Source organism: Dendrobates tinctorius, unplaced genomic scaffold, assembly GCF_039654945.1.
Source record: "Dendrobates tinctorius isolate UK_male_01 unplaced genomic scaffold, ASM3965494v1 ptg000028l, whole genome shotgun sequence".
NCBI lineage: Eukaryota > Metazoa > Chordata > Amphibia > Anura > Dendrobatidae > Dendrobates > Dendrobates tinctorius.
Window position 1 is genome coordinate 18232640 of NW_027361696.1, and position 14490 is coordinate 18247129.

At 48.4% G+C, this 14490-nt stretch overlaps 1 protein-coding gene across 3 annotated transcripts in view; it reads left to right on the top strand.

Moving 5' to 3' along the window:
• MICOS10 (mitochondrial contact site and cristae organizing system subunit 10) overlaps window positions 1-13768 on the top strand; it is a 90633-nt gene extending 76865 nt beyond the window's left edge. For all 3 annotated transcript variants that reach the window (XM_073570332.1, XM_073570334.1, XM_073570335.1), the window contains 3 exons: window positions 12023-12070; window positions 12886-12995; window positions 13623-13768. In XM_073570332.1, coding sequence (XP_073426433.1) covers window positions 12023-12070; window positions 12886-12995; window positions 13623-13752 — 288 coding nt within the window. In that variant the 3' untranslated portion in view covers window positions 13753-13768. The remainder of the gene's footprint in view (window positions 1-12022; window positions 12071-12885; window positions 12996-13622) is intronic.
• The last annotated feature ends 722 nt before the right edge of the window (window positions 13769-14490 follow it).

The following is a 14490-nucleotide window of genomic DNA, read 5'->3' on the forward strand; positions in this document are numbered from 1 at the left end:
CTTGTTGGAGCGAGCGCCCAACTGGCGAGCCAGTTACAGGATTCGCAGTCCATTCTTGGATTTGTAGAATTTTATTCCATTTGCATCCAGAGCTGCATTCAAAATTATCCTTGGTTTATTAGTTCATATCTCCCAGTTTATCACAGATTCTTCACCATCCATCCATTGTATGCTTCCACTGTGGTGTGTCTTGGAGATCCTTTCCAGGGCATAAGCAGCTCTGGAAGTGACTGAAGCATTAGACAAGGCACAAACTGCTTTGTGTACACAATATTGAGTTGTCCTCATACCTGTGGCGTCCGGTACGAGGTGGTCACCTTATACCTGTGGCGTCCGGTACGAGGTGGTCACCTCATACCCGTGGCGTCCGGTACGAGGTGGTCACCTCATACCCGTGGCGTCCGGTACGAGGTGGTCACCTCATACCCGTGGCGTCCGGTACGAGGTGGTCACCTCATACCCGTGGCGTCCGGTACGAGGTGGTCACCTCATACCCGTGGCGTCCGGTACGAGGTGGTCACCTCATATCCGTGGCAAAACACAAGAGGGATAGATACGATTTTGTGTCTTTAATGCTCGTCAAAAAGCACTTCCACCGGATTCCGACGGGATTTAGTAGGAAGTAGTAGTAGATTACATGAATGGTTTTAGTAGGAAGTCTTTTATGTATTTCCCTCCAGGCTGACAATGATACAACCCCAAGTGCAGAGAACATCTTAATCCTAGATGCTCAGGACTAGAGTTGAGCGACTTTGGTCGGATCGGGTTTCGTGAAACCCGAATGAAACAAAATTTGAGTCTGATGAAACTGGTCCGACTAGTGCAAAAAAAAGTCGGAGTTTCGTCCGAAACCCGACCCCAGTGCAAGTCAATGGGAAATAAAAGTCGGCATTGAGTGGATGAATGTCATCCGCTCAATGCCGACTTATTTCCCATTGACTTGCACTGGGGTCGGGTTTCGGACGAAACTCCTACTTTTTTTTGCCCTAGTCGGACCAGTTTTATCCAACTCAAATTTTGTTTCATTCGGGTTTCATGAAACCCGATCCGACCAAAGTCGCTCAACTCTACTCAGGACACATCCTGCTCTCTCTGGTACGAATCCATGCTGCTCCGAGGTGTCATCTTTATTGGTCCAGAAAGAATGAAACGCCTTCCATGAGATGATTTTGTTTTGGCAATGATGAAGGCCACCTTGTGCACTGTTTCCACTGGCAGACATGTGAGGAGAGGTCTGTAATGGCTTTGTCCATCCTACATTTTTTGTGAGAAGTCTTAAGTCATGTCCTGTATGTGGCCGACTATGGAGTTATGAAACCCACTGATTTATAGTACACAGCCACTGTGTCACCCACCTCGGCTTTATTCTTGTACACAAGGGGCAGTACTATAGTAGTTATATTCTTATACATAGGGAGCAGTATTATAGTAGTTATGTTCTTGTACATAGGGGCAGTATTATAGTAGATATATTCTTGTACATAAGGGCAGTATTTTAGCAGTTATATTCTTATACATAGGGAGCAGTTTTATATAGTAGTTATATTCTTGTTCATAGGAGCAGTATTATAGTAGATATATTCTTGTATATAGGGGGCAGTATTATAGTAGTTATATTCTTGTATATAGGGGCAGTATTATAGTAGTTATATTCTTATATATAGAAGCAGTATTATAGTAGTTATATTCTTGTACATAGGGGCAGTATTTTAGTAGTTATATTCCTGTACATAGTAGTTATGTTATTGTACACCGGGGCAGTATTATAGTAGTTGTTATTTTGCAGAGGGGGCAGTATTATAGTAGTTATATTCTTGTACAGAGGGGGCAGTATTATATTAGTTATGTTCTTGTACATAAGGGGCAGTATTATAGTAGTAATATTCTTGTACATAGGGGGCAGTATTACAGTAGTTAGTTACTGCGCCCTCTGTACAAGAATGTAACTACTATAATACTGCTATGTACAAGAATATAACTACTATAATACTGCCCCCTATGTACAAGAATATAACTACTATAATACTGCGCCCTCTGTACAAGAATGTATTATAGTAGTTATATTCTTGTACAGAGGGGACAGTATTATAGTAGTTATATTCTTTCCTCGTGCTGATGACTTTGTGCCATTATCTTATTATGTGTGATTTCTGGAAGTGATCTGCTTTATTATTTCTTTTTCTTTCTGTGTCCTGTAACTTGTAACAGGGAAGAGCTCAGATCCGGATGACTCCAGGAGACTTTGTAGTGTTTCCAGGTCTAATTTATTTTCCAAAGTTTCATTAATCTTCTTCCCTATTTTTGGAAATAAATGGTCATGAAGAGCGGACAGTTTTGCCAGAATTAAGACCTTTCTTTGTGCGCTGATTCCGGAAAAACAGCTGCATGGAATTTGACAGAATTGGCAGCTTAATAACTCTGAAAACTTTTAGACCTGTGGCCCCACAGCTTATAGCGGCTTTCAAAGGTCTCTGCTTCTGACACCTTATAAAAGGCAAGAAATGAACTTCCTGGCACACGGACCTTTCTTGCGCTCCTCTATCAGTCGGTCATTTTCCCGCTCCTGCCTATTTACTGGAAGGATATAATAAAATCCCTGTAAATATACCTGGTTAAAGGGTTATTCCCATACAAGTCCCATTGATGCAGGTTCCTTCGCCAGCAATCATTTCTATCTAGGTTGTCTTGCGTACAAGGGACTTTCCAGATATTGCAGCATGCTGCGACTCTGCAGATATCAGAGCACCCACATTACTGAATGGAGAGTTTTGCACACACAGCCGTCGGTGTCGCTTTCTGGATGCAATGCACAAGGTTAATTCTCCAGCATCGTCCTCACACAAATCCACACCTTGTGGACGTGCCTTTATAGCTCCGTGCGATAAGCCCAATCCTCCCCCGTAGGGGCAGTGCCGGGTGCCGTTCCCAGGGCTCCTCACTGTGTCCTGGCCGCCCCCCACCCACCATATGACAACATAATTCTGAATGTGTTTGCAGATCGGCGGATTCCCACAAACCACAAGGAGACGTCCTGTTTACTGAGATCTATTGCTGTCTATTTGTGACATCCTCCCTTTAATTGCTTCTCGTGAGTCACAATTATTTTCCCCCTCAATTTTCCAGCAGTGCAGCTGCCGCTCGTTCGCCACCATTGAGCTCTTTTTTTTTTTTTTTTTTTCTTTTTTTTTTAAATATCGCAGTATTTGCAATCCCGAGATGTCGGTGTCCGCTTCAGAGGTCCTGATCGTTGCAGTTTCCTCGTTTTGGAGTCGCATTTACGCCTCACTTTCATCCTTTTATGTAATTTTCTGACTTTTTGTTTTGCTTGTATCTGTAGTGCACCTTTTGCACCAGCACTAGGAGGCGTACATGAGCTGTGGTGGTGTATGGGTGGAGGATCTGCGCTTTACAATATACTAGTTGTGTGCCCCGCACATGGCGCCCACACACATACCCAAAGCCCCAAGGGCCTCCCTCCCCATATGGAGCAAATCCACTCCCGAGCAGCCGTATCCCCGTGCGTTACAGAACAGTTAACAGACCCCCGCCAGCAGGCCCGGCACACTTCCCTTCCACAGGAAGCCTTCGGAGGTGAGATGAAACTTATTAAATGGAAAAATAGAGCTTGGCACAGAGTGGGCAGTTTTGTGCCGGCGTGCCAATGTGCTGGAGTATTGTACTCTGAGGCGAAAGAGTATTTTTTCCATTTCATAGAACATTAAAAGCCTTTTTTTTTTTTTTTTTTCTCTCTCTCTCCTTTTTCATTCTGGCCCTGTGAATTAGCTTGGAGTAAGCTGACACGAGAACAGCTGGCTGCGGGCCTCCTACTCAAGTCACCTCCAAAGCTGCATTCAAAACTGCCACAGCTTCCCTCGACCCGTATGGAGTCTGGGGCTGCTGCAAATCGGGTTTTGCATAAACAGATGGCACATCAGGGGTTAAGTGTATTCTGGACCGATTAGAACCTTGCAGCAAGCAGCAGAATTGTGTTTTTTGCAGCTTTTGGTGCGACTAGAGACATTACTATGGATCTGTCCAAATAAAGCAAGGTGGCTTAAAGGGGTATCCAAAAGAAAAGAACCCCCTCTTTAATTCCCACCAACCACCTCCAACTCTGTTCTGTTAGTCCCTTCTGCCTGTCTGCAGCCACCACTAGGGGTGAGCTCCCTGTATACAGAGATACATGAAAAGATCCTGTCTGCAGCCACCACTAGGGGGAGTTCCCTGTATACAGAGATACATAAGCTCCTGTCTGCAGTCACCACTAGGGGGAGCTCCCTGTATATAGAGATACATGATATGATCCTGTCTGCAGTCACCCTTAGGGGGAGCTCCCTGTATACAGAGATACATGATGATCCCGTCTGCAGCCACCACTAGAGGGAGCTCCCTGTATACAGAGATACATAAGGGAATAAGGTAATTTTCCTCTGGGTTCGGGTGGTGATCAGTGCCGCTCTTCGGTGATGATTGTCAGGACCCCTCAGTATAAAATTTAGATTGTGAGCTCCATCGGGGACAGTGATGATAATGTGTGCAAACTGTAAAGCGCTGCGGAATATGTTAGCGCTATATAAAAATAAAGATTATTATTAAAAGGTTCCCCCCCCTTACCGACATTCATCATAAAATACTTTTCATAACTATCATGTCCGGGCAGAGCGATCCGTGGACGGCTTCCAACAAAATATTTTCCTGATAATGGGGAATAATATTGGATAAATCCTTCCTCGCCTCGCCCCGGCATTTTCCTGGCAGGCTGTACTCGCTGATAGTGAGGTGTTAATCTGAGGCTGATACGTGCACATTCCCTGCCGCGCTCCACGCCCCGGCTGTGGGTGACTCCTCTGACCACGAAACAACAATCTCCGGTGTCCTGGACGGTTCAAAAATCCCGTTAGGCCGGCTTCACACACTCTGTGCTTTTTGGAAAAACTCCACTGTAGCTTTTGGTGCTGGTTTTTGAACCAAAGTCAGGAATGGGAAACAAAAAGGATGAATTTAAAGGGATATTCCCAACATTACAAGATGTAACCACAGAGCCCCCGCGGTCAGACCCCCAGTGATCCTAGGACTGTGTTATGCACCACACTCCAGTCATTCGCATCTGGTCCCAGCACAGTTCTGAGGGGGCATTTCCTCGACTTATGGGGTCCCTTTGGTTGGGCCTCGTCTAATCTGTAAGTTATCACTAACATTATCAATAGGGCTAATTTTTACTTTCCAGAGCAACCCTTTAAACACGATAAAAGAAAATGGCGGCCACATGGAAACCCTGCAAGAAATGGCACAATGGAGTAAGTAATTCTCTTTTCTGGGGTCTTTTCAGGTAGGGTCCTAAATTCCTTGTTTGTTTCGAACACTTGCTCATGTTCTTAAACAGAAGAAAAATGTACCCCCCCCCCCCCCCATGATTGAGTAGTGCCCCCCTGATAAACTTCTGGACTCCGTGAGCAAACAGACTAATAGTTTCTTTATCTATCTGAGAATTGAAAAACAATCTGCACCCCTGACTCCTCCAGATCTGGTTCCTCCTGGATGTCCCCTATATTCAGTGCAGTCCCATTCAGTTATCCTGGCTCAGAATCCGGACAATTTTATTTTTTATTCTTTGATATGGTCCTTACTTTGTGTTCTGCCAAAATGTCTGCTCCGCTCTGTAACGCAATGCCTGAAAAGAGCCCCGGGCGGTCATGTTCTCTTAAAGGGGCTGTGCACTCAGTGTCTTCCCTGGCGGTGAAGGGGTGTAGCGGGAAGCGCTGTTGACACTGTCCCAGGGCAATGGACTAAGTTTGCGCAGCCATTGCGCTCTGTAATAGTTTCTTGACTCAGATTAAACCCCTTTTCCTGACAAGGGCTGGGCGTCTCCGGAGCTGAGCTGTGGCGGTTGGCACCGCCGGTGTTTTCCTGCACTTGTCCTGCACCCACAAAAAAAGTAAAATCCTTTTAAAAAAGTTTTTTTTTCTTTTATTTTTCCTATTTGTACCCATCACCTCTACTTGCTTACGGCCGGCGGCTCCTCTGCCCGCGTCGCGTACGGCCGGCGGCTCCTCTGCCCGCGTCGCTTACGGCCGGCGGCTCCACGATCTGTGGGATTCCTGTAATCTGGAGCGTCTGATAATCTGGCACATATAACTAAACCAAGCTTTTCATGGCTGAGATGTTGATAGTAATCTGGTGCCCTTCTGTTCCCGTTGATGCCAGATTAAAGGAATTTGCCACATTCTCTGTGCTAAATGAGAAGTGGCGACATTTGTAGCCATCGGAATAAGACAGTCAGCGTTGAGGTTGGTCCTGTCGTTTGTATGGGGCCAATAGTCTCCAGTAACCTCTTAATAACGGTCTTCATTGCCTTGTTCATGCACGTTATTCCAAAGAGGTGCTGCAGCAGAAGAGGCGGGACTTTACCTCCGCAGGGTACACGGCGATGTCTGCTGTTTCCACGTGTACCAGGTTTGCACAACACATGTGGCTGCCATTGCTTTCAATTCTCCTCTCATCCCATAAATTCCAGATGCTGCAGCCGGAGGCTGCGGACGACCATGCCCGTCCCATCAGTGGGATCTGTACTTTCTCAGCAGATCCGAGCCCATCGCAGGTTCAGCCCGGCGACCTCCATGTGTTTGGCCCTGAATATGACGCCATTGTCACGGAGTATGGCGTGGCTCCAGGTGCGGCAGCTGCAGCCGGCCTGGCCGCTGTTTACCATTGTTTTCCCGGACTGGCTCCAGATCTGTGTACACGAGAGCGAAAATGGGATTAGTGGCTCGTCGTAATCATTATTAAATCTCTGTGCCGAGACTTAATCGCTCGCTGAATCGCCAGCAGCTTGGAATCATTGTCAGGGAATACGGACAGAAACGTCCTATATTGGGTCATCGAGCATAGAAAGGCTCCCTGTAATTAGCTATTCACACCCCTTGTCTGTAGAGAGGTCTATGTCGGGTTTGCAAAACAGATCAACCCCCCCGACAAGTGGTGATAAGTGGATCCCTGTAGTAGGTCCTGCTACTGGTGGTCGGCTGCAGGTCCAGACCTAGACGTTCCTCAGCGACGTGTTCATGCTCTTGTGAACTGCTGCAAGTTTTCCTCCAGGATTTTTCTGTCTTTTTCTGCGTTTTCTTTGCCCCCCCGGCCTACTCTGGTACTTCACTACCTCCACCACCATGCTTTATGGACGGCATGGCACTTTCTTCCTTGCACTTTGTGCGCTTTCACGGCCCCACAGATTTCTTGGATGTGCTTTTTAACGATTTCCCCTCATAATTGATTATTATGGTGGATGATAATCTGTTCAAGGAGGCCTCACCGATGGGAAAGACCAGACTTGAGTTCATCATCCTGATCCACCTGGTTCATGACATGGAGACCTGTGTTTGGCTGCAGATAGCAAATAAAGGGTTATTCATAGCACTGAAGGATAGCCCCCCCCCCCCCCAGAACAGGGAATACGTTTCTGTAGTATGGGGGTCCGCCTACTGAGATCCCCTCTGTTCCCAAGTAGGGGGGCTCTGTATTATCCTGCAGGAATGAGCGATGGTTGTGTACTCTCTAACAACCCCATTGTTGGGATTAGTGGGGGTCCCTGCAGTTTGACCCTCACCATTAAGAAAAGTGGGCGGAGAATATCAATACGTTTTTGGAATGACCCAATAGCGCCCATAGGGTTGTCACTTTTTTTTTCCCCCTCCTACCTCTGGGCACCGGACTGCTCACATGAATGAGGTTTTGCTCCATCTTTCTGCGGCGCCGCTGTGCAAGGAGCGCAGCTCTGAATCAGTGCTGCAGCCTTCAGATTGCAGAGATCCCAAAAGTTGTCACCACCCGTTGACGCGACGTTCTGTCCTGGTGACCGCACACCTTACCCGCTTTCATTCTTGCGCCCGGTTGCATTCACTTGCCGTGACGAAGTCTCAGCCTCGTCTCTGACCGGCCTCCGCAGCGCCGTCTCGCGTGGCCGCGCACAGACCACACGGATTATCTGCTGCCATGTACTCATTTCTGTGGGTTTCACAATATTCCCCCTGTGTTGTTTAAAGGTGCGGCGGCGCGGATAGGATGGAGCAAGCTGTTCATATAGTTTATCTAATCCTCTGCAGGATCGGGGATGGCGGCGTTTGAAGTTTTGCAAAAGACTGATGGGGACAAGGCCGCCGTGTTTAATCCTCTTCAGGCAGGGGGTGATGGAGCCCCTCAGCGGAGATCCTGCCCACGGACATCACGGCTCCACACGGAGCAGATTTCTTTCTTTTAACCTCTGCAAGACCCCGAAATCCTGGTCAGAAAGAAATGGAAGGACCCTGAAATCCTGGTCAGACAGAAATGGAAGAGGCTCCGTCACCTATAGGAGGCCCGGTAAAAAGGAAGGCGGCTTATATCCTTCTATGTGAGGGAATTGCCTAAATGTGCAATTCCCCAATATTCAGACATTTGCCATATAAACAGGTTCCTAACGGAGAATTGTAAGACCTTTAACCGTGACTTTGCCAAAGAAGATGGCGTTTACCCGTAAGCGTGTGACTGCCAGTCAGGACTCTGGTAAAGCTGGATATTGGCCATAATTGGTTATTGGCCCCTTATTTGGGATATTGACCCTTTCACGGCCTAATGGAGGCAGTAGTCAACCGGTTAGATATGAATCGTTTCTCCCTGAGTGGCCTGACGTTTGCCCAGCTGCACTTCGGCTCTGGTGTTTCGCCGCAGCCCCTGTTGAAGCCGTCCTGTATTTTGAGCCCCGGCGAGCTGGCAGACTATGTCGCTCTTGGAACCGCAAGAGGATTTCTGAACTGTTCGCTGCAAAGGCAAATAAACATCCCTGGTGATCCTGGCCGGTCCGGCGGAGCAGAACGTCCTGCCTGGCCCCCGCGTGGAACGACGAGTAGCTCGCTCTGTTCTTGCTGCGTGTTATGGACACTCGGCTAATGTTACCCTGCCGCCTCTTTATTTTTAGTAAATCAGGTGGTGGGTTACGTGGACCGGACGGTGAGACATCTTGCCTGCTATGTAGTAGTGCCACTCAGAAGTCCCTGAGTATGTAGTAGTGCCACCAAGCGGTGCTGCAACGTGTCTGAAAAAGCGCCATGACTGTTGGCAAATGAGCCGCAGACACGGACGGAAATTGCAGTGAGCTGCAGCTGTAATGCACTGGATCTAATCCACAGGAGTTGGGCATGCAGCTGAGCTCAGTGTGCAGGCTGAGACTTGTGGTTCCACTACGCCTGTTGCTTATTCCCTGTGGTCTATCCGGACCCTGCTCCCCATCCTACACACATGGGTGTTGGACTTCTGCATCCCCAGACCCGTTCCTCTTTCCCCCCATAAACCTGCCTGCAGACCTCGCTCCCCGTCGTGGAATGCTGTTAGGACATCCAGGGGGCTGCTCTTTTCATTTCTCAGATGGGACTGTGCTTGTTGCTAGAAGCCGAGCGTCGATATTTGTGGAGCTCGTGTCGAGTTGCACATAATCGAGGACATGAGAGGACGGGCAGAAACCCTAGAAACAGGAAAATATGAGACACTATTACTCTTTATTTGGCAAATGGGGCCGCGGCGAATGCCAGATCATTCACTGCGAGGCGCAGAACTCTTATAGAAATGTTCTATAACTGCGATGGGGTCCAGGTGATCGGTGAAGCAGGTGACACCCCATGGGGTCGCCCTGCTCTTATGGAGTGAGGGGTCCTAGTGGGGGGTGTCCTGTCCCATCAGTTTCTTTACCCCATGGGTGTTCTCTCGTAGGTTTTGTCTTCCTCGTGCACCCTGCTGCCATCTCTACCCGCAGGTAGATGACGGGACCAGACAGGAGGACCAGGGAATGGCGCTGTATTTGCCACCGAGAGAAATCAAGGTGCAGAAATTTCAGGTTGCTTGTAGGTAAAAAAAATTTTTTATTCAAACTGATAAGAACTATATGCACAACACGTTTCGGCTGCTTGCAGCCTTCTTCAGGTGTATGACGTAATGCAGGACTCTGCAGACCAGGCAGCCATCTTCCAACGCCCCGTGGTCCAGTTCTGATGCGGCATGTTTTGACAATGTTCCCATAAGTTTCCAATAACGTTATCAGTAATTTGGGGGCACATTTGCTTCTCTGCGGCATCGGACTAGACAGGCACTGTTAATCCCCACGCGTCTGATTTTTCGCCACCTGTTTTCCTTTCCCCACACACGTCTGATTTTTCCCCACCCGTGTCCCTGTCCCCACACACGTCTGTGACTTTTTGATGCCCGTGTCCTTGTCCCCACACACGTTTATGGTTTTTCACCGCCCGTGTCTTTGTCCCCACACGTCTGACTTTTTGCCGCCCATATCCCTGTCCCCACTCACAGTGATGTGGTTGTCAACCCCTGCGGGCGCTGCGGTGGCAGATGTCAGCGGCTGCCACGTCGGTAACCTGTGACCGCCGCTTCTTGCGCCCATCAGTCTTGGAGATTGATGGGCTGCGGGATTGATCTGGCGGACTTCTCGTGCAAGGGGTTTAGACTTTAAGAGCCTGAAATGAGGCGTCGCCCCTCTCCCCCCGCCCGCGTCCACCACATGCGAGCGCTGAAATTCCATCCAGACCCCATCACGTCCACCATTAATCTCATTGGCAAGGGGGCTCCTGGCATGTGGCTGGTTAATGGCGAGAAGTAAATGAGGCAGCGCCTGCCTGTTTTTTCAATTAAGCGTTTGAAGCGGTCACAGAGAAGGTGTAAATGGCGCGGTTCTGGTGCCCCCCGCCCCGCCGCCTGCAGGCCCTCTCTGGAAAGTCTCTCCTGTTAGGCCTCTTGCTCCACTTTTATTATAAGATAAGCCTTTCATGTTTTATTGTTATGAGCGCGGCGGTCCTGGAGGTGCCACTTCTTAGTGGAAACAGCTGCAGCGGGATCAGGTGCCAGCAGCCCCCGCGTCACGGCTGCTGCTTAACCCTTGTGCCACCAGAGACGCCCCTCTACCCGAATACCTGCTGCTTTATTCACTGTCATATAGCTGGCATTGTACTCCCCTCCCCTCCAGAGCTGCATGCACAATTCTGCTGTCCATTATCTAAATACTTACCTTGTGCTCATTTCTACTATATCTAGTTGCCTCCAGAGCTGAATTCCCAATTCTGCTGTGCAGTATCTAAATACATACATTGTGCTCATGTCTACTATATCTAGTTGCCTCCAGAGCTGCATTCACCATTCTACTGTAGACTAAATTGCTCACCTTGTGCTCACTTCTGGTATATCTACTGGTTATATCTGGTTACCTACTCCAGAGCTGCATTCACAATTCTGCCAACCTGTCTAAAAACTAATCTTTTGTTTCTATCTAGTTTCCCCCCAGAGCTGAATTCACAATTCTACTGTACAGCATCTAAAACCTCTCCTTGGGCTCGTTTTCTAGTATTCCTGGTCTCCTACTCCACAGCTGCATTCATAATTCTGCCGACCAGTGGTGTAAAAACGAATCTTGTGCTTGTTTCTAGTATACCTGGTCTCCTACTCCAGAGCTGTAGTCACAATTCTGCCGTCCAGTATTTAAATACTTTTTTTTTTACTTACCTTGTGCTCATTTCTAATACATCCCATCTTGTACTGCTGTCACCTCCAGAGCTGCACTCACAATTTGGCTGTTTCCTGCTTGTGTCTATATGTAATCTAATGGTTAGTGCAGGGATCAGCGACCTGCAACATTTCGCCTTTTGTGAAACTACAACTCCCAACATGCCCTCCTATCCTGTGTCTATAAGGGAATACTGGAAGTTGTAGTTTGCCCACAGCTGGCTATCGCAGCTGTTACCTGGAAATCAGCAGGTGTGCAGCTCTGGATGTGACTGGAGCATATTAGGATCATCCTTTTATGTGTGTTCTTAGACATGTCATCCACTGTCTGGTCCACGGCTGGAGCCTGGGATGCCCCAGATTGTGGGTGGATGGTACTGCCTCATGCCCGTTGTGTGAACCTGGATGGATCATTCTTCTGTCTGTACATGGATGTTGTCATTTCTGATTTTTATTTTTACGCTAAAATCTCCCATTTTCTCTTCCTCAGGTGCCGGACTGGGACTGGGGATTGTATTTTCCGTTGTTTTCTTTAAAAGTAAGTCCCAGCTCCGTTTCTGGTCCCGTAGGGGAATCGAGGTATTCCGTTCTGCACTCTGTGCGTCCTGTCTACAGTCACCAAATGGGGGAGCTGTGGAGCGGCTGCATACTGTCAGTGTTTGCCCAGTATTCAGGCTGCTCCAGAGCTCCCTCTGGTGGTGGCACAATATTTTTATTTCTCTAGGACTTGCAGCACAGACCTATCAGGATGTTGGGTGTAGTCATGGCTGACACTTTGAGGGATGCAGCATTGGAGTATCACGGGATCCCCATTTAGCATACCCAGCGCCTTTCTCTTAAATAGGGTCCTGCTGCGGTCCACTTAATTCCCAGGATTGTTAGGGACCCCAAAGGTTGGATCGCCGCTACTCACAAGCTGATGGCGTGCACACATGGCTGCCATAACCCAGAAGGGTTCAGGATGGCAGGAGTGAGGGAGCGCAGAGGAATTCCACAGGGCAGCGTATAGAGAAGTATTTAGGTTTTTTTTTTTTTTCCCCTTTTTTATACCCAGAAATTCTTATTTTTAAAAACTGAAATATTTTCTCTTTCGGAATCGTGACTCGGGGATCAGATTTATTGTGGTGGTGGTGGGGGGGACGCTCTTTGATTCTCTGCAATGAGGAGACTTCTGGCTGCAGATCAGCGAATCGCCGTCGCATAATGAACTTTAAAGTGAATTTCGCCTCCACTTCTGTTGTTGTGTTTTATGATCGTAGCTTTCCATAAAAGTTCTCATTAAAGCTCTGTACCTCGAGGGTTAATTGTCTGCACGTGACCACCCAAGTAACCCGCAGACCCCTCTGTTTCCAGGAAAGACGTGGCCCATCGTGTTCTCCTCCGGGATCGGCTTGGGAATGGCGTACTCAAACTGCCAGAACGACTTCCAGTCTCCGTACCTTCTGCATGGCAAGTTCGTCAAAGTGAGTGGGGGGGGGCTCCCAGGCCGAACCGCCCTCCGAAAAATCCCCATGTGACCTCTGACCCTGGGGGGCCTCACTCACACATAATACAGGGCATTAAATATTATAAGAAAGTGTCAAAAAACAGCAAAATATAAAGGTGTTTTTTTTTGTTTTTTTTTACAACCTGACTGTTCGCAGTGAGTGCAGGGTTTGGGGGGTATATTGCAGATTTCTGAACATTGGAACAATTGGGAGAGGGACCCTCCATCCGAACACGCGGGGTCCCGGAACAGTTAACTCCCTAATTACCTCCAAATGTGTTGTGGTGGTTAATGGCGCGAGGACCGCTAACGGCCTAATTATGTAATAGCTGCCGGGGAACAGTGTGGAAACTATTAGAGCAAAGGAGCCTGGGAAGCGGGACCCCATCCCACCCGGGACGCTTAAAGGGGCCCTCTGAGACGCCCGCTGCATCGTCGCTGTCGGGTCTGTCCCGTGCGCTATGATGTCAAATGTTGGCAACTGCTTAAATAACAATCTCTTAGATTAAAACCAGCGGGGGGGAGCGGCGACCCTCCCATGGACGGCTTTGCAGGTGCTGGCCCCTCTGACTGCCGCTGACCCCCACATGTGCTCTCGTTGCAGGATCAGTGACCCCGTGCGGTCAGTCGGACGTCTGGACCCCACCCTCGAGCCTCCGGACCCCGCACCGGTTTTTGCGGTCCTCGTTTGTTTTATATTTTCTGTCTCCACAATTTGGGGGAATAAAGATTAAAAAAAATCTGAAATGACGCTGTGTCCGAGTCTGATATCACTAATGGGGGCTTCCTGAAAGACCGACACTTAAGGGGGTGCAGACGGTGACCCAGCAGCTGCCAGATCCTACTCCACTGATGTAGGAGGCACAACCCCAAAGATGGAATGAATGGGAAGAGACCCTCTAAATGCTGCCACATCCAGGCAACCCTGCAGATTATTACACCATCGCTCCTCCACCTCCTGACATAGTGATATATTCTACAGATTATTACCATTGACCTCTCCGCAGAGTATCACTTCTCCACCTCCTGACAGATAGTGATATATCCTGCAGATTATTACACCACTGACCCCTCTGCAGAGCATCGCTCCTCCACCTCCTGCCAGATACATAGTGATATATCCTGCAGATTATTACACCACTGACCTCTCTGAAGAGCATCACTCCTCCACCTCCTGACAGATACACAGTGATATATCCTGCAGATTATAACACCACTGACCTCTCTGCAGAGCATCGCTCCTCCACCTCCTGACAGATACATAGTGATATATCCTGCAGATTATTACACCACTGACCTCTCTGCAGAGCATCGCTCCTCCACCTCCTGACAGATAGTGATATATCCTGCAGATTATTACACCACTGACCTCTGCAGAGCATCGCTCCTCCACCTCCTGACAGATACATAGTGATATATCCTGCAGATTATTACACCACTGACCACTCTGCGGAACATCACTCCTCCACCTC